The following is a 23,010-nucleotide window of genomic DNA, read 5'->3' as shown; positions in this document are numbered from 1 at the left end:
TACATGCCTGTACAGGGGATCAAACCCACAACCTAGGTATATGCCCTGACTGAGAATTGAACCAGCACCAGCAGCCTTTTGGTGTATGGGATGATGCTCCAATCAACTGAGCCACACTGGCCAGGGCTGTACCACAACTTAACTTTATCCACTCATCTATTGATGGGTACTTGGGTTGCTTTTATATCTTGGTTATTGTAAATAACACTGCAATAAACATAAGGGTGCATATATCTTTCTGAATTAGTGTTTTGTATTTCTTTGGATATATATGCAGAAGTGGAATGGCTGGGTCATAAGGTAGTTTTGTTTCTAACTTTTGAGGAACTTCCATACTGTTTTCCATAGTGGCTGCACCAGTTTGCATTCCTACCAAAAGTACACAGGAGTTCCCCTTTTTCCACATCCTGGCCAGCACTTGTTTGTTGATTTACTGATGACAGCCATTCTGACAGGCATGAGGTGATATCTCACTGTGGCTTTAATACACATTTCTCTATGACCAGTGACATTAAGCATCTTTTCATATGCCTGTTGGCCATTGGAATGTCCTCTTTGGAGAAGTATCTCTTTAGGTCTTTGTCCATTTTTCTTGGATTGTTTATTTTTTGTTTTAAGTTATATAAGTTCTTTATACATTTTGGACATTAACCCCTTTTGAATGTATCATTTACAACTATCTTCTCCCATTCAGTAGGTTGTCTTTTCATTTAGTTGATGGTTACCTTTGCTATGCAAAAACTTTGTCATTTGATGTAGTCTCATTGTTTTAATTTTTTTTTTTTTTTTTGCCTAAGGAGATATAATCAGAAAAAAAATTGCTGAGGAAAATGTCAGAGAATTTGCTGCCTATGTTTTCTTCTAGGAGTTTTATGGTTTCAGGTGTGACATTTAAGTCTTTAATCCATTTTAAGTTTATTCTTATATATGATGTAAAAAGGTGGTCTAGTTTCATTTTTTTCATGTAGTTAGTTGTTCAATTTTCCCAACAACATTTACTGAATAGACTATCTTTACCTCATTGTATGTTCTTGCCTCTTTTGTTCTTGACCATATAGGCGTAGATTTATTTCTGGACTCTCCCATTATATTCCACTGATGGATGTGGCTGTTCTTATGCCTGAGTTGATTTAGGTTTGTAGTATAGTTTGATATCAGACAGCGTGACACCTTCCGCTTTGTCTTCTTTCTCAAGATTGCTGTGACTATTTGGGGTCTTTGTGGTTCTATATAAATTTTTTGATTATTTGTATTAATTCATATGTTTTGTTGGGGTAATCATTTGTCAATATCTCTGTTTTGTTTTGTGGTTTTCTTGGATTAGCCACTTTCCACAGAGGAATTCTTCTGTTTCCTGCCTGGAGGTTATAAGTATGGCACTCAGAGTTCTTAGACTAAAAGAAAAGTTGTTCTCGTTATTTAGTACATATACTCTATGTAGATTTTTAGACAATTTCCCTTTTTAGCGTGGACCCTTTAGTCCAAAATTCTTGGGTTTAACCTCTCCAGAGTGAACCCTTTAGTCTTTTACCAGGATGAATGTAGGGTACTCATGTGCATGGCTGCTCTGCATGGGATGAGAGAAGGGAAATGCTCTTTAAGTGATCCGACAGACTTTTAGTCATTCCTCATCTTTTTATCTTCATCTGCATTCTTGCCCTCTGAACTGCCTGGTTTTTTACATCGTCATTTCTTTGTTGGTGTAGGGCCCTAAAATTTTCTCTTAACAGTCTTTTGGTGGTGGTTAAGGAGGGAACTGAGGTAAACTTACATGTTGTTTGACTCCTTAATCTTTTACGTCTACACAGATACACAGGTGATGGTCATTAGTTCATCTCTTCATTTGTAGAGGATAATGATGGGAGGGTAATAAACTCATTACTCAACACTGATGGCGAAGGTCTCAGTGAGGATGGAGGAATTACCGTGGGTAAGAAAATTGGTGGAACAGAATAAGGATTCAGTCCTGTGGTGCTTCACAGGACTGAAGAAGAGTATGTGTTAGAAGCTGATATTTTTCAGAGAAGTACAAGAAGGAGAAGAAAAAGTGCATTATTTTATATTAAATTGTATTTTAGAATCATTTCCTTGATAATGTGTACAATGTAAAATTTTATGTCAATTACAGTACTTTAGGAATTCCCTCTTACCTTCCTCTGGTGGGCTGTGGCAGCAGCATTTGAGCAAATGTATGTGAGGGTGCTTTATAATGGCATTATTTCAAATGTCACTCTCTTAGTGATTGTCCTGTTGACAAATGTCCGCTGACTATACATCTTACCAAATACCTCTCCTTTAAACTAAGTTTTGTATAAAGTTCAGCTGCTTTCTAAGAGTAAATACCTTGAACAGTAACTATGGTGTTTGAGCCTCCACATGTAACAATAATAGTGACTTCCCTTACGCTACTCCTTTCCTGGATGAGCAGTGCTGCTTAAAGCCAAAGCCATGCTTTTCAGTTGTAGAGCTTTCAGTCTCTCTTGTTGCACCAGTTGCATCCCTAACAGGCTTTCTCGCCCAGTTTCAGGTAGCAGCACTCATGTAGAAAGAACAGTGTGCATGGTGCTCTGGGTTGTGTGGTGCCAAGGCTCTTGCTCCCTTTTGCTCTTCAGTGCTTACATTTGGAGCACTTTACAAATCCTAGTTTGAAGGTGGAGTGGAAAGAAACCAAGGTTATTTTCATTAAGGCTTTTTTTTTTTTAGAGCAGGTCACTGCAAAAGTGAGGGAAAGGTACAGAGATTTCCCATAACCTTCTGCCTCCAACCTGCATAGTGTCCCCTAATGCCAGTGTCCCCCCTCGGAGTGGTACATTTGTTACACATGATGACTCTGTATTGACACATCATAATCACCTGAAGTCTGTAATTTATATTCCCCAGGTTAATTTTTACTAGAAATTTTCTTCACTGTTGAAGTCTACTAAGAGATAATTATAATTAAAAAAATAAATTTCAGCTTGTAGCATTAACAACAAAGTATAGAAAAGCTTTTCTTAAGGAGATATTATGTATAATACTGTTTTAGTTATTAAAATAAGTTTTAAAATATCTGAGAAATGTAGTGGTCACAAAAATGTGAACTAAGATCTTGATAGTTTTAGTCTAAACCAAGATGGTTTTTTATATAGGTATATGAGATTTTTAGGCATCTTCTTCTGATTAGAGTCTTATATATAAGACCTGTCCAGAAAGTATCCTGCCGTGCAATATGAAAAGTAGATACATTATTGAAGAGGATACAAGAAACATTGTATATAGGACAAACACACCTCAGTCCCCTTCAAAGTAGGCACCTTGGGACCTCACACAGTTCTCCCAATTGCCATTAGCTGCCCTGTTATATTTTCCTGAATCTCATTGATGGTCTGAAATCTCTTCCTTTTCAGAGGTGATTTCAGTTTTGGGAAAAGCCAGAAGTCTCAGGGCACCAAATCTGGGCTGTAGGGGGGCTAAGTCTCCTGGGTGATTTAATGTTTCGCCAAAAAACTCTGCACGAGACGTGATGCACGACTGGGCGCATTGTCGTGATGAAGGTGCCAATCATTGGTTGCCCATAGCTGCGGCTTCTGAATTGTTTCCACGGAAGAGTGTCCAGACTTAATGCAAAATTTGATGCAGATTCATTGCTCTACTCACTCAGTCATTTTGAATGTGATGGCCACACAGAACAAATGCTTACTCAATGGTGTCTACCACCCCTACTGACTAGTAGAGTGAAGTCCTCTCTCCTTGGCTGCCAGGTTACATGGTATTGCATAAACCATACTCGTTAGATTAACAACGGCTGGACTTTTTTCCTGACATACCTCGTATAACATGTATTAGATATTAAAAAGACCTACCATGTGTGATTTAAAGGAGAATGTGATAAATATGATGAAATCAGAAGCCTGTATAAATACAGAACATTTTAGACATTTGCTCTGAGGACGATAAATATCATTCATGTGGGAACAACACAGGTGGTGAATACTGGGAAATAACAACCAAGCAATACCCGTTTATATAACAATCCACATACAAATTAGTAATTTAATAGGTTCTGTTGAAGTAAGGGTTAGTATGTGAGAAGGTATTTCTTAAGATGATGTCCTTTAATCATTTTTAAATCCTATAGTGTGTTAATGAAACTGCAGATTCCTGGGCTACCTCTTGGGAAGATTCTTAAAATATGGGAACACACTAACGTTTATGATGAACGATTTCAAAATAATGTTTGATATATTTATCATAGAAAGTTTATGATTTTCTTGATTATTCATAAATAGTTCTGTTTAAATGAGTTTCTGTTTAAATGAGTTATAGTATCCTATGAAGGATATTATATGTTTGATCTAAATGTGAAATAGGGAAAAGAAAGTAAATTATGTTGGTAGATATTCATAATATAGGCAAAATGAGTGCTAACGTCTTCTGTGATGGGATCAAATTGTATGAAACATTGTCATTAACTATAGGACTTTGAGTAAAAATTACTTAACCCCTCTAATCCATTGAATATTAACCTGAAAATGAGAATAGTAAACATTTTTATAATGGGCCTATTGTGAGGATAGAATGTGACAACATATATAACACACGCTTCCTCAGCAACTGGGAGCTGATGAGAGTTCGTCATCGTCATCATTCCCACTGCGTTAGCCTGCAGTATTTTCAGTCTGATGTTCTTAAAGTGTCTCTTCCTGTTTCATCTCACCTCCCCTTCAGGGCCAAAATGAGTTTTCCCCCTTTGAATTAAGTTTTCTTTACCATTTATTTCATGGTAATTGTTCCCTCCTGCGCTTTTTTGCCCTTTAGCCAGTAGCAGATAGTGGAAATGTCAGTATCCACTTTTTTGGTTAATTGATATAGAACCCTTTTTCTTTCTTTTACGTACACTGGGCATGTGAATTTTGCTTATAAGCTATTTCATTTTAACTTAGGAGCTGTTTCGAGCTATCTTGTTTCTCTCTTCTCATACCACCTGATAAAGATATTTTGAAGAAATCTGTTTTCTCTGGAAGTTTCCTGTTTAAATTAAATGTATCTGCCTAAATGAAACTAAATTTATAAATTTCTTTCAAAAGATAAATGTTACTCTGTGTTTGAAACCAAATATAATTTTTTAACATATTTGCTTAAAATATGTTGAAATATTTCTTGCACTTGACTAATCAAGAACTATATAAATATAGTTATGAAAGTTCAGCCCATTTATTTTAAAATTGCATCCTTTCACCTCCTAAACACTAAACTATGAAACCTAATGCAAATACTGTAAGAATATCTGAGGTAGATAATTAAAGTATAATTAAGTTTAAATACCTTGGTGAAGGAGTATAAAAATTATTTAAATTCAATCGGCTAGTACATTTGCAGTTTTCTTTTATTAGGTGTGAAATCTAAGAATCCCCTGCCAACTCTTGAGGGCTCAATCCAGAATGTTGAATTGAAGTACTGCAGCACATCATTGGTCAAATGTGCCTCTGGGACCATGGGATCAATAAAAATTTGTGCCAAAGCCCCAGGTATGTGCAGCTGGACCGTGTAAAACTTTATTGCCTGTATAGGAGAATTGGCCTTGCATTTTACAAGGAGCGTTGCTGAAACAAGAATTTACTCATTGTTCCTATGAATCAGAGGTTTTAAATTTTTTTATTTTACTTAAAAATTTTTATTAATTGTTCCAGGATGATAACTTCTTGACTTTAATAAATTAATTTTTATTTAAGGAAAAAACTTTGTATAGTTTTAAGAATGATTATGAGGAAGAAAAATTGAAGGAAAGTTTATTCTTGTACTTTTGGTAGGAGTAGGAGGTACAGACATATATGACACTTCAAAATTAAATTAGAATGTTGTTAGTATAATAAAATTACACAGAAAACCCAGCTGTTTTTAAATTTATGGTGGTAATTGACTTCATCTTCCTACCAATACATTTTTTCATAATATTTCCCTTAAACTACAGGGTCCGGCACAAATAACGCTCCCCCCTGCCTTTTTATTACAAAATCATAAGCATGTAATTCTGTAGCATAACAATATCACATTCAAGCACGAATTATGACTTTCTCGGTGAAATGTACAAATTGCTGTCTGTCCCATGTGAGACATTCACATACCCTACCAACCACACTCATGCAAGCCTCACTTCTGCCGGACCCTGTATTTGTAACTTAATTACAAACTAAATTTCTGAGGAAGTTTAAAGATAAGGTACAGATTCCCTGGAATATTTAAAGCATAGTGTGTTCAAGTTGTTTCCTTTTATAAGCTTTTCTGAAAATGTTCTGGATTGATTAGGTAAATATTAAAACTTATTTTTTAAGGGTTAAAAGTGCTTTTAATTTTATCAGTCATTTTTAAGAGTATAAATGTACAGCTAAAATCAAAATCACCAAACATACTTGAAATGTTACAGGTTAGTATATTTTAAGATCAAGCATCCTTAAGCTACTCCTTTATTTTACTTCATAAAAATTTTTTCATTAATGTTTCTATTCAGGGGACAGTGGGAAAGAGAAATTGATTCCATTGCTTCAAGGTCCTTCTGACACTAAAGACCTGCACAGCAGCAAGTGGCTCAATGAGAGCAGAAAGCCAGAGTCTCTCTTAGCTCCAGATTTGATAGCCTTCACAGTTCAAGTTCCCCAGTATATGGACTCCTGCCACAGTTCTGGTGCGTACAAACTTCACGTCTTTCTCTTGGCTTGCACTTTTTTTTAGTAAAGCTTTTAAAATTGTGCTTTTTTTCTTTTTAACATTTGTGTCCATTATACTCTACAGTTGCGTTCTTTGAAAATACAAATGCAGCATTTTTGCATCAGTTTTGGTAAAAGACATGTTTATAAGCAATAATGATTTTATTTTACATGAGAGATAATTTAGTTGTATGTATGTATAGCAATCTTAGATTCATACCTATCAAATTCAACTGAGTTTTGAAATATACCATATCATATAATATGTCGAATGGAGTAAAGTAAATTTACAGCACTAGAAAGGCAAAGTATTTTTCATGGGACAGTACTACTTTGTCACCCGCAGTTTGCCGTATTAAAATTAGGTGTTTGGGCTGTCTGTAGCTTTAAAAAAGGCAAAAGATTTTGATGGTGGGACCAAGAAAAAACTCAGAGGTCAAGATCTTATTTCTTGATTTATATTCTTCTCTAGTAGCACTTTGCCTATAATCTATTTCATTTTATTCAACACCATAATAATAGCAGATCCACACTTCTTATGTTGAGTGGAGATACTAGAAAGATCAGTGAGAACTGGGACGGGGAAGAGGTATGGTTAGTGGAGGCTAGCATTGGCCCTGTGTGGTTAGTAAAGCCGAGGTGGTCACTCAGTGAGACTAGAAGTAAGATAGCTATATACAGATTTCTTAAAAGGATAGGGGTTCTGGAACTTTTCTTGGGAACTACTTGGCCAGTGATGGAGTGCTTTCAAATAGTTCCCTAAGAGGAAAGCTCTATTACCATTAACAGGTATTGCAGCTTATGGGAAGTAACGTTAAACATTATTGCACTAAGTTGAAAGTAGGAACCATGAAGAGACTTGTTATCGCCTGACTAGGCAGAGACTCCGTGGAGGTGAATATTGAAAGCACTGCACAAGTGCACATACGCAGGGACACAAAAACTTCAAAGATGAATGTCGTTGCCGCAGCTTTTACGGTGGAGTGGCGTCCACACTAGAAACCCGACAGCAGTATCTGCAGTTCCTCAGAAACAACTCATCAGCCTGGTGAGCATGGGTGCACATGCTAAGGAAAAAATGAGAGGATGAGGCAGAGACCCAAACTGAGAATGCCCGTATGGGTAAGATTTTACCAGTCTTTTAAGACGGGGTTTGATAAGCATTTTAATCAAGGGCCAGATAACAAATATTTTAGACTTTGTGGATGAGGTGGTCTCTATCAGCTATTCAGATCCGCTGTTTACATCATAAAAATAGCCATAGACAATATGTAAATGAGTGGATATGCCCCTGCTCCAATAAAACTTTAATTGGTAAAAACTGGAGGGGGGCCATATTTAGCCTATGTGGTTTAGCCTACCACCCCCCAACCTTGTTTTAGAGAGAGGGGATTGGTGGTTAAACAAACCTTATGGTTTTGTTAATGCCTATTTAATCATGTTCCTTAAATATGCTCTTTGGTAGGCTTTCGTAGTCTCCCATATAATAAGTTTTGATAGGTGTTGTTTTCATATCATCAAATTATTGAAATATTACTGAAATGACCAGACCACCTGGTTATGAATTTTGATACATAAGAAGGAAGTAAGCTTGTTTATGTCTATGTATTCTTGATTGGAGAGGGACTCTATGTTTTTCCTTTTGCCATTTACACAATTAGAATGAATTAAAGTGTCAAGTTTATTTAAATAATAATCAGATCATTCTCATAATGATATTCATATACTTTGTAATTTAAATGGACTTTTAGGGTCACAAAAATGTATTTGCCTTTCTAATCTATTATATGGGCCTAAAAATTAACTATTATAAAAAATTATACCTATGATATTTCAAGGGTAAAGTTTTACATTTTTTCTTGATGTTAAGGAAATTTACCTAGTCTTCAACATTAATGTTTAGTGATATGTTTATGGATTTATGTGTAAAATTTTAATGTGATCATGCATTTGGTGTTTTGAAAATATTCCTTTGGGTATATTTTAATCCTGAGACGTAATATGTTTTTATTTAAACTACATTCATGTGATTTACTTAGGGCGTTTTCAAATTTAAATTTTACATTCAACCTTGGTACTGCCATCCCCATTCATGGCTTTATGATACGGTTCTGAGAGAGCTCCTAAGTATTAATTTTTAAGGCCAGTTTTAAAGTAATATCGACTAAACTTATGTTCCTGCAACAAGATTTAAATTGGAGGATTGTGTTATATTAACTGATAGTATAGACAAATCATAAAGTGTACATTTTAAATGAAGAAATAATTTAACAATTTGTTAAGACTTTATTGAAATATCACTGTTTCAGTAGGTACTTTCCTGGCCACTGCATAAATTTTTTCTTTATGTCTTACACACATGAACATGTGTGTACGTGCACACATGCCTAGAGACACTACTTCTTATTTCTCTACTTTTCTGTAGTTTTTCTCAGTGCTTTTCACAGTCTGCCATTCTATATGTGCTTCCGATTTATCTTGTTGATTTTTTTTGCTGTTAGAATTTAGGCTACATTTGGTCAGATTTGTCTTTTTTAGTCACTGCTGTATTCCTAGGGTATAGAACAATATCCCACATATAGTATACTCTCAACAAATATTTAATGAGTGGATCAGCAAGTAAGTGATGATTATATTTATATTGACTGATTGATAGTTTTTGAGGCTGGAGCATCTAAGGAAAATGACACAGAAGTCTTCCCTAGTATTGTGTTTTTAAATTTTTTAGAAAGATTCTGGGTAGTAAACTCTTTTTGGTGAACAATTAAAGGGATGTGCAAGTAATCCCTGATGTCTCTTTCACAGACAAGCAGGTGCCCAGGTGAGATTGTTAATGAACTTTCCCCTTGAATTTATAGAATTTCAATGAGAGGCATTTGATTGTAGAGTAGTAAGTAATCAGCTAAATGACTTGTTGTAAATTGTGTATTTTAGAGGAGTTTGGTGACCGCTCTGATTGGCTTCTGCCTATCATGCTATGATGTGTGGAAGACAATCATCTTTGTGCATGTACTCCCAAATTGAAGGCAGCGGATTAAAACTGGGAGCTGGCAAATGTTGTGGATATTATATAAAAGTCAATTAGGAAGGGAATTTTGAAATCAGCTTAGTTAGGATAAACAGGCAGAATTTTTTGCCTCTGACTTAAGAATGTGATGGAAGGGACAGCTTTACAAATGTGAATTAGGTTTTTATATGACTGAAAAAATATTTATGGTGTCAGTGAATGTCTTTATAAAAATAGTACTTTTATAATTTAAGAATTACTGTCATCTAAATTTTTTTATTTGTTTGCAAAATGAAACTGTATTTAGCACAGCAAGTGTTATTCATGTCTTACACAGGGAGAAATAGAGGCCGATTTGACCAAGTAGCTAGCAACTCAAGACTCTCAACTTGAACCTGGGGCTTCTAACTATGTAACGTTTTCCCACTGTCCTAGGCTATTTATATTTATCATGTAACCTTGCATCCCCCAGCTTTAAAAGTCCTTAACTTTAGGGAGCTCTTTTCTTCATATTAAGCACTGTCAAAAGAGCCACACTTTCATGGTGTCACAACATTCCTTTCTTTCTGATGTCTCAGCAGTGCCCTTTGCACTTTCCTTCTTCCACCCTTGATTGCATTCTCTACTCCACTGACCGCGATTGCAGTTGAGTGTCTGAAGCTTCTCGTGGGAGTCTAGTGTGCCAGCTCACATTCTGTGTTCACTGTTACTGTTCACAGAAACCAGGTAGTGATGCTTCTGTTTCTTACATTTGTGTAGATATTAGGGCTCAAATGGAGAAACTAGATGCATCTTTCGCTCCTTCAGAGGGATACACACTTGGTGACTATGATTGATGTATGTAAAGTATTTTAAAATGGGGTTCTAAACATTTTTCTTCATTTGTCTTTTAAATATAGACTTTGGTTCTTCTTTATATGCTGTATTTTGCCTATGAGTTATAACAGGTTCTGCTTGTTAAAAAGTTCCAAGTCTTTGTTAATCCTGGCATTAATGTATAAATAAATTTTGGGGTATCTGCTTTAGGGATGTAAAATGGTCACAGAGTACTTACTATACACCTAGAGTAAAGGAAGTCAGAAGTCATTCATTTGAATTTCCAAGTCAGTGTTTGGAGTCCTTTTTATATCTCTCCCTCTTTCTGCGTACTTCAGATATCTTGGCCACCTTTCTTTCAGGTTTTCACTGGTGATGATGCTTCTGCATATTGTTTTTTCTGTCTGGGATTCTTTCTTAAATCCAGCTCAGGCTTAAGATCCTTGCTCCACAACTACCTCTTCATAGAAACCTTACTGACTCTGCCTTTACTCTACCCGCAATGACAAGTCTGATTAAGTACCTTTGTTACATCCATTTTCATATTTCGCTATATTTTCACAACTCAACTGACAGTGTATACTTGTATAGTTGTGCGGTTTGAGTGCTGTTTTCACTATTTGACAGTGAGTTCTGTGAGGGCAGAGTTAGTCACTGGTTGCTTGTCATTATCTATCTCCAGGGCCTGACATTATCTGACACATAGGGAATGCTTGAGAAATCATTTTTTGAATGAATGAATGTATTTGACAGATAAATAGTATGTTTTAAATATAGCGATCCTCATCCTTCCATATGGATGATATACTCAAACACTCTTGTTTTCAGCATGCAATTTATTTTCTTTTGAGATCCAGACTTCAAATTTCAGCCACAGGCCATATCCCTGTGTATATTTTAATGGTGCCTAACACATTTAGAACTAAATATAATTCCTTCACTCCATTTCGTAGTCCGTTATTCACTATTTCAATTAATGGCACCATGAAAAACTTACCTCTTAATGCTGTCAATTTCAGCACTAGCTCAATTCTCTTTCTTTCTCCTTTGCACATGGTAGATGTTCTACAAAAGCTTTTTTTGTAAAAACTGAATAATCCAGGCTAAACATATTAAATTAATTTTAGTCATTTCCCATATGATTTGTGTTCAGATTCATTGCCATACTGATTACTTCCCCTGTGTTTGAAAATGTCTTCTTAAAATTTAACACAATTTTCCTCATAGCACAAAGTACAGTGTATTTCTCAGCACATAGCACAAAGTACAGTGTATTTCTCAGATTTGTATTGTTTTCCATATTTTATATATGTACATTATAGTTATACTTATTCCTATGAAATTTCATCTAACTGATTTTTGTCTACTATTAATAAAGAAGATAGCTTATAAAGTATCTGTTTGGTACAAATCACTTGCGTAAGTAGAATGAGATGAATATGCTATTTTGCTTTTAATATATAAAAGTCAAAATACTTCTAAGATTAGAACAATAGAATTATGCAGTTATGATGTTGTTATTAAAATAATGGTAAACAAGTGTTCCTCTTAAAATGTAACTTAAATATAATACAGTTTAAGCCAATCTATTTCCCAGTGTAATCAATTTTAGAAAAAAAGTTTTTAACTTTAGTAGACTGTCCTATTAAAAGTTATTATATTTTTTACCCATCAAATATAGGCAGCTTTTGATGAACATGAAAAGGAATGTCACTACTACAGTTCTTGTCTCTGGAAGTATATAGTTAAACAGGAGGGCGGTTCTCTCTCTCGATTAAACCATACCAGCAAACACATACACTCTTATTTCTCCCTTCAGAATTGGTTGGTTCGAATATGAATTATTTAAGAGATTTTAAAATGGAGACAGTATTTTAGATTGTAAATTTTAATTTATGGAGAACTTATTTTTTGTCCAAAAAATGCTCCTTACAATGTAGAACTAAGTGAATTGCCTTGAAGTTATGTTTTTAGTATTTTTGACAGGACACATAAGTAAGAATGCTTATATATTGTAGCAATTAAAGACAATTCACATTTGTGGTTTGGGCATAAATGTGTAAAAATTATACCCATCTATCTTATTACATTTCCTCTTTCCTCCCCAAGGACTCTACTATGTACTTTATCTGTAATTGTTGCCAGTTTTCTATCATGTTCCCACTGGGCTTCTGGTGAAAAAAAACCTTATCCTCTTGATGACAGAGCTTGCCTGAATGATTTCATGCTCCTAGCATTTTGTTCACGGGAATTAGGGGCAAAATGTAACTACAGCTGAACAGAGCGTCTATTTTTGTAATTTTGGAGTTTAGACTCTGTTATTGAAACTAAATGAAGAGATGCAGGTGTTCTCCAGTCCAAGCCCTTTGGGAATTTTGATGGTAGATGCTTGAAAAGAAAATGCATGTGTTTCCAGAGTCAAACAGCAGCTGTGAGACAAGGATTTATGTTTTTCTCAGAACTTTGGAATTTCAAAATGTTACATTTAATCACAAGCACAGAAAGGGGAGCAAATGTTAAAGATGTTACACATAAAAGTAAGTTTACTGATCTCTTTACCATACGAACTAGTTGTGGGAATATAGAAGCAAAGTGATTTTTAATCATAATGTGAACAATTTCTAAAGGATTATGATAGTTAACTAGGTCATAGCCTTTTGACAATGTTGCATTTCTAGCACAGAGAATTTTTTAACTTACCAATTAAAATTATTTTTTATTTACACACACACACACATATACAGACACCCTGAAAGGGGTGTAAAATATTTACCAAATGCATTGTTATTATAATTGTTTTTGGAAAAAAGTATAATAAACATCTTGTAATAACACAGTACAATGTTTTTAAGTATAAGAAATGTAAATTTTTGCTTAGAATAGTAATTAAGGGAATATACAGATATAGTGAAAACATGTTTTGTATGTTAAAACAGCTACATATTTAAAACTTTTTATTCAAATAATGACATTATGTGTTGTTGATTCTCAAATTCATCTTTATTGAAGTAAAGGAATACATTTTAGTATTTCTTTGCCATTCTCTTTTTTTTTTTGCTTTTTTTTACTATAATCATTCATTTGTTTGTTTACACAACAAATATTCATTGGCAAGTTTTCTCTGTGTTAGAAATATAATGACACATTGATGTCCCTGCTGTAGAGAAACTTCTAATATATTGAGGAATTAGGCATATAAACACTAGGGCTGCATGAATTAAATGAGTGAATTATAAAATGGCTTGTATTTTAAGTTTGTGTGCATCCGTGGTAAACTATATTACTTTGAGAAAGTCAACCTCACTGAGTGTTGGTTTCTCATCGGTAAAATAAGAAACCTTCTTATCTGATTGCTAGGATTGTTGTGTAGATTAAATTAAATACTGTATCCTCAAGTACATTGTAGACTGTGAAACATAAGGCAAGCATAAAGCATTAATTACTCTGTCCAATATAGTACTTTATATTAATTATTTTTCCTTCACAATTTAAGGTTATTTTTCTTGAGTCTTGTCCTTTCCTGCCTTGTTCTCTACATCCAACTGATTCCTACCTACTTTAAATTTTTCTTCAGTTAACTCTGTAAGCCTGTGGGTATGTAGTTCTGAATCTAGGAGCAGCAAATCCTTTACTTAGTTCAAGAATCTTACCTCCTTCCAGATTGAAATGTCTCCTTGATGCCATGATGCTAGGAGTCCGGAAGAGATTCAAAAGCAACAGGAAATTACTTTTCTTGCTCCTTTGAAAGGTCTCAGATTCTGGAAGGAAGCCAATGTGAGAAATCCCTTGTGCCTTGTGGGTGACCTGTTGTTTCCCTCATTTATAGCACAAGGTCAAAATTTTTGCATTTTTTACTGCTTGTATAGTAAAAGGAAACTGGTATTCAAAGTAAATAAGTAGTACCTTCATTTGTTAAGTAGTAAATTATGCTATAAGAACTATTTCAGGTTGTAATGGACTTCAAGTGAACTCACTGCAAATGTATAATGTTGTCTCTATTTTTATATGGATCGAAAAGCTTATTATTGTTTTTTACATTTATTTTATACTTTAGAAAATTACATGTCTTTTGACAAAATTGGGTGTGTTCAGGGTGGTATGGCCGTAGACAAAATGACACGTCTTTAAAGTGAGTTTGTAATTTTGCATGTCCTGTCAAGATTTTGAAGTTGGCTGTAATTAGCTGTCATATTGACCAAAATAAGAGTAAGAAGCCTTACAGTAGGAGTTGATTTACAAAGCACTTAGGAATGAAATTCATATCAGTATTTGCTACCTGACTATCCCCTTAACTGTTCCATGTCTGTAAAAGGAACTTGATTCCACAGATAGCGTTTGCATCCCTTTGATCAGTACAGTGTGTGCAGGAATCGTCCTCATGTCAGTGCATTATTTTGTAAATGTGTGATGCTGGGCAGCTGTCCATTAATGTTTGAGAGTTTGAGCACTTTTCTGAGTGGTTTTGTTTTGTTTTGTTTATTTTTACCTTCCTCAAACTTTCACCCTTACTCCTCTTTCTCCCCATCAGTTACTCCCTTCTAAGCAGCACCACAGGACTTTGGCAAACATAGCACATGGCGAACAGTCATAACTGTTGATAGGAGTCCTTCTCCATTAGGCGTTGCTAAGGGTAGCCATCATGACAAGTGCATGATAGGTATTCAGTAAGTAGGGGATGGACCAAAGGAAATGATTTTTGCCATTCGGGCGTAGCCCTATTATCTATAGCCCCACATCAATTTATTTCTAAATAGCTTTGTGGGAGAAAAATTTTAGTTCGGATTTAGCCTGTTAAAGAATGATTTTTATGGGGATGGCTGGGGTGGGGGTAAATACAGACAACTGTACTTGCACAACAATAAAAATTAAAAAAGAATAATTTTTAATAAAAGTAACATTATGACTTTCAAACAATCATGTTTCAGACAGTCATGACTGTCCAAAATAAAATGGACAAATGTTAAAGATTTTAAAAATAATTATCAATGAGAGAACCAGGTAGATATTACAACTAGACCAAAGGAAAATTGAAAAAGAAAGAGACGTTTATAGATTAGTGATACTGTAAAAAAATTTGAAAATGGATGCAAAACTACTTCCACAGTGGGGAAAGGAAGTCAGTTTAACTTGTACTTCACAGAACCTATTTGCATTTATAGTCAAGAATAATCTTGAATAGCTGTCAGTTACTTACAATTTACAGATGTAAGAAAGCTCAAAGGCAATGAAAGGTGGAGAGTCGCCACAGAATCAGACTCAAATACCTGGAAGGGTGTATACCAAACAATGCAGAGTGTTTCATTCAAGCACAAATTTTTTTCCCTACAAGCCTTACTAAATTCCAGATGTCTAGGGTATTCTTAGCTGTGGGTGGTTTAAATACAGAGGCAGGTCAGAAGTAATTGTGAGGCAAAGATTCAGTGGAGGGAAAATTAAAGGGAAATAATACCACCGGCAGAGGGCAGTGATGAAGTAACAGTTTCTTTATGCCCAAAGGAGGTATTGATTGCTGAATAATTATGGGTTTGAGTTTAACTTTAGAAATCTTATCATACTAAGTTCGCTGCAGCTATGTGCTTTTGTCAATATGTACAACTTTCCAAAAAGAGCCTTTTAGTTTAGTTTTGTTCTTGTTCATTAAGTGAACAAAGGATGTTCTAACCTGTTTTTTGGGTAAGTAATGTGTCCTAATTTATTAAATAGCTTTCCTGGGAAAATAATCTATAGAACAGATACTTGAATACCTACCCTGCTTTAGGTATTGAGAGAGAATGTCTGCATGTACATACACACACGAAAGAGGAGTTCCAAAAGTTCTATAGAACTAACATTCTCTTTATCATGACATTTTTATTTCATTGTATTTGTTCTTATGAGAATTAAACGTTATGTGCTATTATCTAAATACTACAAAGCCTTTTTTCAAATGTAAAAATTACATCTTGTCTGATTTTTTCCACTTAAAAAATAGCATTCTGCAACACTGTGAAAGTGTTTGCAAGAACATAGTAGACAAAACTGTGCAGGACTCAGTTACAGGTCAATAACAAAAACAGAAATGGAAATACACCACAGGAACATGGGCAAAGGAGGCGAAAATAAGATATAAGTGATCAAAAACACATGAAAAAAATTTAAATTAAGTCAAAGAAATAAATATTAAAATAATAAGGAAACTTTTTTACCCGTGAAATTAATATTTAATAAATTATTAAATTGAAAGCTGATAAATTTATGAGAAGAACACTGTCGTAGAAGTCTGTGATAGGACTAGGAATTGGTATAGTCTCTTTAGAAATCAGTTTAACAAAATTTGTTAGAGACCTTAAGAGGGATCATACTTTTAATTATAACACTTCCAAGATCATATCCTAAGGGAGTAATCCAAGATTCAGTTGAAGACTGGAAATTTAAAATGTCAGGGTTTTCACATCAGCTGATTTATAATAATCACAAATCACCTTTGTTGTCCAGTTACTATAAATTATAAAATCAATTAAAGTATGTTCATAGAAGAATTTATTTGAAATTAGCTGATAGAAAATATATATCATAAGAAAATGGTTCTATTAAAATGTACATAAAATAATAAAAATGTAAACCTAATTCTTTCAACATATGCACAAAAATATGTTTATATCTATATTCATATACACAGAAAAATTAATGTTAGTGATTATCAATGGTTAATGGGATTATGAGTCATTTTTTATTTATATTCTCTTCTATGGTATTTGGTATTTTCTGCAAATATAAACACTATTTTTAACTATTTTCTAAAATACTTAGTTTTAACTAAGTTATTTATGGATTATAATTATTATTTGGCTCACAAGTAGGTACTCTGGCACAGTAATTCTTATATTTCTTTAATATTTAAATAAAACATTACTTTCAAAGCACTTTTCCCCCCTGAAAGCTACAGATGTCTTAAATGTGCTTGGCGGGGAGTCTTTGTGTCTATCTGAATAAAATTCTCAATATCAATATAGCATAATTTGCATTTCTCTTTAGATTGTTTTAGTCTAGGTTAAAATGTTTAAAATGACTAAGAAGAAGAAGTGAAAGGCATCCAAACTGGAAAGAAGTAAAACTGTCTTCATTTACAGATGACATGATACTGTACATAGAGAACCTCAAAGACTCCACCATGAAACTACTAAAACTGATAAATGAATTCAGTAAAATTAGAAGGATACAAAATTAACATCCAGAAATCAGCTGCATTTTTATATGCCAATAGCGAACTAACAGGGAAATTAAGAAAACATCTCTTTTACAATTGCTTCAAAAAGAATGAAATACCTAGTGTTAGAAATGCATGAGAAATAGAAGAGGGAGGGACTGGAAGGTCTGATCTAAGCGCCTTGTTTGTGCTTATGGTGGGCTTAGTCGAGTTCAACTGCAGTCCCGAGGGGAGGCAGGAATAGGGTTTTTAAAAGAAAAAGTGCAGGGTTTGTGGGGAATAGGGGAGGGGTTGGCCTCTTGTTCTTCCAGGCGGGTGCCTCAGGGTTCCAGGATGTGAGGCGGGACAATGCATTGTAAAGGGCCAAAGGGTTATTAGGTAAAGGGCCTGGCTGTTCCCAGGTACAGGAGGGTCAGTCTGACCACCGGCCATTATGGCTGGCGCCAGGTGTCTACTGTGCACGGTGGGAGGGAGTTTCGATTAAGCTGCAGGCTATCAATTGACCTGGGATAACTGAGTCATGAGTAGCCCAGCGGGTTGGAAAACTGGCCTGACTGGGTCATGAGCAGTCTCGTGGGCTGGGAGCTGGCTTGACCCTTTCACCTAGTAATAAACCTAGGCAAGGATGTAAAAGACCTGAACTCGGAAAATTATAAGACATTGAAGAAAGAAATTGAAGAACTTGCAAATAAGTGGAAGCACATACCATGTTCATGGATAGGAAGAATTAACATCATTAAAATGTCCATGCTACCCAAAGCAATGTGTAGGCTCAGCGCAATTTCTATCAAGATTCCAGTGATGTATATCACAGAACTCGAACAGAATTTCAGAAATTTATGTGGGACCACAGAAGGTCCCGCATTGCAACAGTGATCCTGAGAAAGAAGAACAAAGGAGGAGGAATCAAGCTACCTAATATCAAACTATACAGTAAGGTCATAGTAATCAAAACACCCTGGTACTGATATAAAAACAGACATATAGATCAATGGAGCAGAATGGAGAGCTTAGAAATAACCCACACCTTTATAGTCTATTAATATTCTACAGAGGAAGCAAGCACATACAATGGGCTAAAGACAGTTTATTCAATAAATAGTGTTGGGAAAATAGGACAGATACATGCAGAAAATGAAACTAGACCACCTTCTTACACCACACACAAGAATAAATTCAAAATGGATCAAAGTCTTAAATGTTAGACCTGAAACCATTAAAATTGTAGAAGAAAACATAGGCAGCAAAATCTCAGACATTGCTCATAGCAATATTTTATCAAATATATCTCCCCAGGCAAGGAAAACAAAAGAAAAAAAAAACAAAACAAATGGGATTGCGTCAAACTAAAAAGTATTTTGCACAGCAAAGGAAAACAACAAATAGAAAGACAACCCAAAGAATGAGAGAACATTTTTGCTGATACATCTTTGATAAGGAGTTAATATCCAAAATTTATAGAGAACTTATAAAACTCAATACCACAAAAACAACCCAATATTAAAAAATGGTCAAAGGACCTGAATAGACACTTCTCCAAACAGGATATACGGATGGCCAATAGACATAAGAAAAGATGCTCAACGTCATTAATCATCAGAAAAGTGCAAATTTAAATCACAAAGAGATATCACCTCACACCTGTCAGAATGGCTGTCATCAATAAATCAAGAAACAGCAAGTGCTGGCATGGTGTGGAGGAAAGGGACCCCCTTTGCACTGTTTGTGGGAATGCAGATTGGTGCTGCCACTGTGGAAAGCAGTGTGGAGATACCTCAAAAAATTAAAAATAGATCTTCCTTTTGACCCAGCTGTTCCACTTCTGAGAGTACTTGTATATCCAAAGGAACTGAAAACGCTAATTTGAAAAACATAACCACACCTGTGTCCATTGCAGTGTTATTCACAGTTGCCATGATATGGAAGCAGCCCAGGTGTCCGTCAGTAGATGCATGAATAAAACAACTTTGGGACATTTACACAATGGAATGCTACTCAGCTGTAAAAAAGAAGAAAGTTTCACCCTTTGCAACAGCATGGATGGACCTAGAGAACATTATGCTAAGTGAAATAAGCCAGTCAGAGAAAGACAAATACCATATGATTTCACTTATATGTGGAATCTAATGAACAAACGGAACTAACAAGCAAAATAGAGACAGACTCATAGATGGAGAGCAGGATGAAAGCTAAGGGGGAGGTGAGTGGGGGGTGGAGGGATTAAGCAAAAAGAAAAAGGACTCATGGACATGGACAACAGTGTGGTGATTGTGGGGGCTAGGGAGATACATGGAACTAAATGGTAATGGGAAAAATACAATATAATAAAAAAAGACTTTTTCCTATAATTTATTTTCTATTGATAATTAAGATGTTTTCAAGAGTATATGGAAATCTTTTTTCATTAGTCAGCTCTCTGGGATAGTACAGAACTGAAACCATCTGATGTCTTTTGATTTGTGTCACTTGGAAGCTGGCTCTTTGAATATTTGAATGCGTTTTTACATAGGAACAAAGAATTGTCCTAGTAGAAATCCAAGGCCAACTCATAAAATCTATTGTTTTTTGTTAAACTCACAATGAAATACCCTGTAATGAAAACTAGTAGGAGTTAGTATTCTAGAAAGTACTTTAATGAGAAAATAAATAATATCAATAAATGTATCTAAAATTGTTCTACTTCAAGTAAAAGTAGACTTAATTAGGAGACTGGGATAGTGAAAAGATACTTTTAGAGAGTCACATAAAGATATTTATTGGCATTTCCAGGACAATAGAGGTTAATAACAATTTTTTTATTGTTTCCACCCTCTTTTCCAAATGATTTCTTTTTTCTTTATTCAAGCAACATTTATGATTATAGCCATGATTAAGGTTATTTCTGGAATTAAGTAGAGAAGTAGAAGATTTTCTTGGGGTGACTGTACAGGAGTTGACAGAGGGACAGGAAGAAGTGAAGTCAAGAATTTAAAGAACATTCATTTCTGTATGTGAGTATGAAATTTTCTGAAATGATGAGTTATCGTTGATGAAAGGCAGGCAGAGCTTAGCAGGTTGTCTTTGTGGTAAGAAAGGAGGTGACGGGACGGAAACCCTCTGTCTGGCAGCCCCTGGACAGTGGAAAGAGGGAAGAGAGAATAGGCAACATTAAACTAGCAGTTAATGGGTAAGAGTTTTTTAAAAAAATTAATTAGAGATTGTTAAATCATTAATTGCAAGTTATTCTTAAAGTAAAATTTTGTTGGATTACTGATCTTGTGTAGAAGAATATATATGTTTTATGGAGAAGAAACTTTCAAGATCTTATCTAGTCTAGAAGAAAGAATAAAGTAAATGTATCACAGATGGTCAAATGTCATCAGAGTTAAACAGCAAGTGAGTGCAAGAGGTAGGACCGACTTGTCTTGCCTGGTGGCCTTTTTATTATGTACATTCGTTTAAATGGCCGCTTTCAGGTAACATGGTAGTTAACTTCATTTATTCAATACATACTTACTTCATGCCAGAACCTTTAGTAAAGGTGAGCAAGACCCCTTTACTTTTCCATGAGCTTATAGCTCATTGCAGGAGACATACAAATAAGCAGATAAAGGGCAGTTAAACTATTGCTGTAAAACAAGAGTGTGAGTTTGTGTTGAAGGAAGCCCTTTAACCAGACTTGGGATTTGGGGAAGGATTACCAGAATCAGTTATGTCCAAAATGAGACCTTAATTATGAGCTAGAGGAGAAGCAGTGGGTCAGGTTTGTGGGAACTGTAAATAAGTTTTGTGCAACGGTAGTTTATGATGGAAAGAAACATGAGGAGTTAATTCTTGATGAAATTAGCAAAGTCACCTCAGATTTTGCAAGTCATTTTAAAGATTTTGTACTGAGTATCAAAGGGAGACGTTGAAGGTTTTTATGATATTTATGCTTTAGAAACCAATTTAGGCAGCAGCGTGGGTGAGGTTAAAAGCAGGAGGCAGGGAGATTAGGTAGGAAAATGTTGCAGTGAAAAAGTGGTAATGTCAGTGGAGAGAATTACAGAACTTTGCAGTATTGTAATGTGTTAGAATCAACATGAATTGATGGTTACTTGAATATCACGGTTAAGGGAAATGGAACAGTAGGCAGGTACCCAGTATTCTGGTTTGGAGAGCTGGGTACACAGTTGGGTGCTTTCCTTGGCACGAGGAACAAAAGAACGAGAAGCAAGTTTAAGTCTGGGCGTTAGAAGTGGTTGGTGTAGCACTAATATCTTTCTAGTTCTTCCTTTGTGTCAGGTTATCATTCTAAGTATTTTAAATAAGACCCAAGCACCTTCACTGTAGAATTTACACTCTTAACCATTATACCACTGAGCAAAGACTATGGGGAAGTTCAGACCTTAAGTCATGGATTATTTAGTTCATTGAATTCTGTTTAATTTTTTTTAATGGACTGCTAGCTGCATGCATGACACTAGTAGGGGCTGGTCTAAAAAGGAATTCAGTACAAGGCCCCACTGAGTATTATACACATACAGCTAATTCTAAAAACCAGCTTAATTTCTGAGAGTGCTATAATTGGGAGAAAATACTTCTATCTGTAAATAGAGGGGCAAGTATTGAATAATACTAGTAAAGATTTCTCAAAGAAGGATTGATATTTAAACCTGGAGTAATACAGGACTGCATATGAGTTGAAAATTTGTATTGTTCAAGCATTGCAAATACTTTCAGTTGGCGTATATTGTTTGGCCGTTAGTATTAGTTCAAGTCCATATTTTTGTAAAAGTATAAAATGTATAATTTGTTAAAATGTGTTAAGTACATATTTGTGGTAAGGTAGTTTTCCTTCTAAAGTATATCAGTATCTTCAGATATCTATAATCAGAAAAACATATTTACAATTTTTAAACTTTACAATGTGATTGGAACTCTTCTTAGTACTGCTTATGTTTTTTCTAAGACTCTTTACACTTAAAATAAATATTGGGATCACTATATTGTGTTTGATTTATGTGGTTTAGCTTGGAGTTAATTATTAAATAGAATTTAAGTTTTAGCCTTAAAAGGCAAATGCAGAAGTTAATAAACCCTTTTAAAAAATTATTGGATTCAGTGCTAACAAAGCATAGCATAAGTAATCCTCAGCCTGTGAAGGAGATGACTTGACACAACTGTTGATGTGTTTGGAATGAAACATCTTTATCAAGTTAATACAAGAAGTAGTCATGCCCTACTTGAATTACTCATTTATAATAGCTGAACAGCAGCCTGCATGTGGACTTTGAAATCCTGGGAAAATAAGATGCCTGCATACATCCAAATGTTGAAAGCCCCTACTTCTCAGCAGC

The 23,010-nt window shown here is 34.9% G+C and overlaps 1 protein-coding gene across 4 annotated transcripts in view; it reads left to right on the top strand.

Annotated features, from left to right (window-relative positions):
* VPS13B (vacuolar protein sorting 13 homolog B) overlaps nucleotides 1-23,010 on the top strand; it is a 669,566-nt gene that overhangs the window by 169,228 nt on the left and 477,328 nt on the right. For all 4 annotated transcript variants that reach the window (XM_024572260.3, XM_024572257.3, XM_045181664.2 and 1 more), the window contains 2 exons: nucleotides 5,373-5,507; nucleotides 6,488-6,661. In XM_024572260.3, the coding sequence (XP_024428028.2) occupies nucleotides 5,373-5,507; nucleotides 6,488-6,661 (309 nt within the window). The remainder of the gene's footprint in view (nucleotides 1-5,372; nucleotides 5,508-6,487; nucleotides 6,662-23,010) is intronic.

This window comes from Desmodus rotundus, chromosome 8 (assembly GCF_022682495.2).
Source record: "Desmodus rotundus isolate HL8 chromosome 8, HLdesRot8A.1, whole genome shotgun sequence".
NCBI lineage: Eukaryota > Metazoa > Chordata > Mammalia > Chiroptera > Phyllostomidae > Desmodus > Desmodus rotundus.
This window is presented reverse-complemented; position numbering and strand designations above follow the sequence as displayed.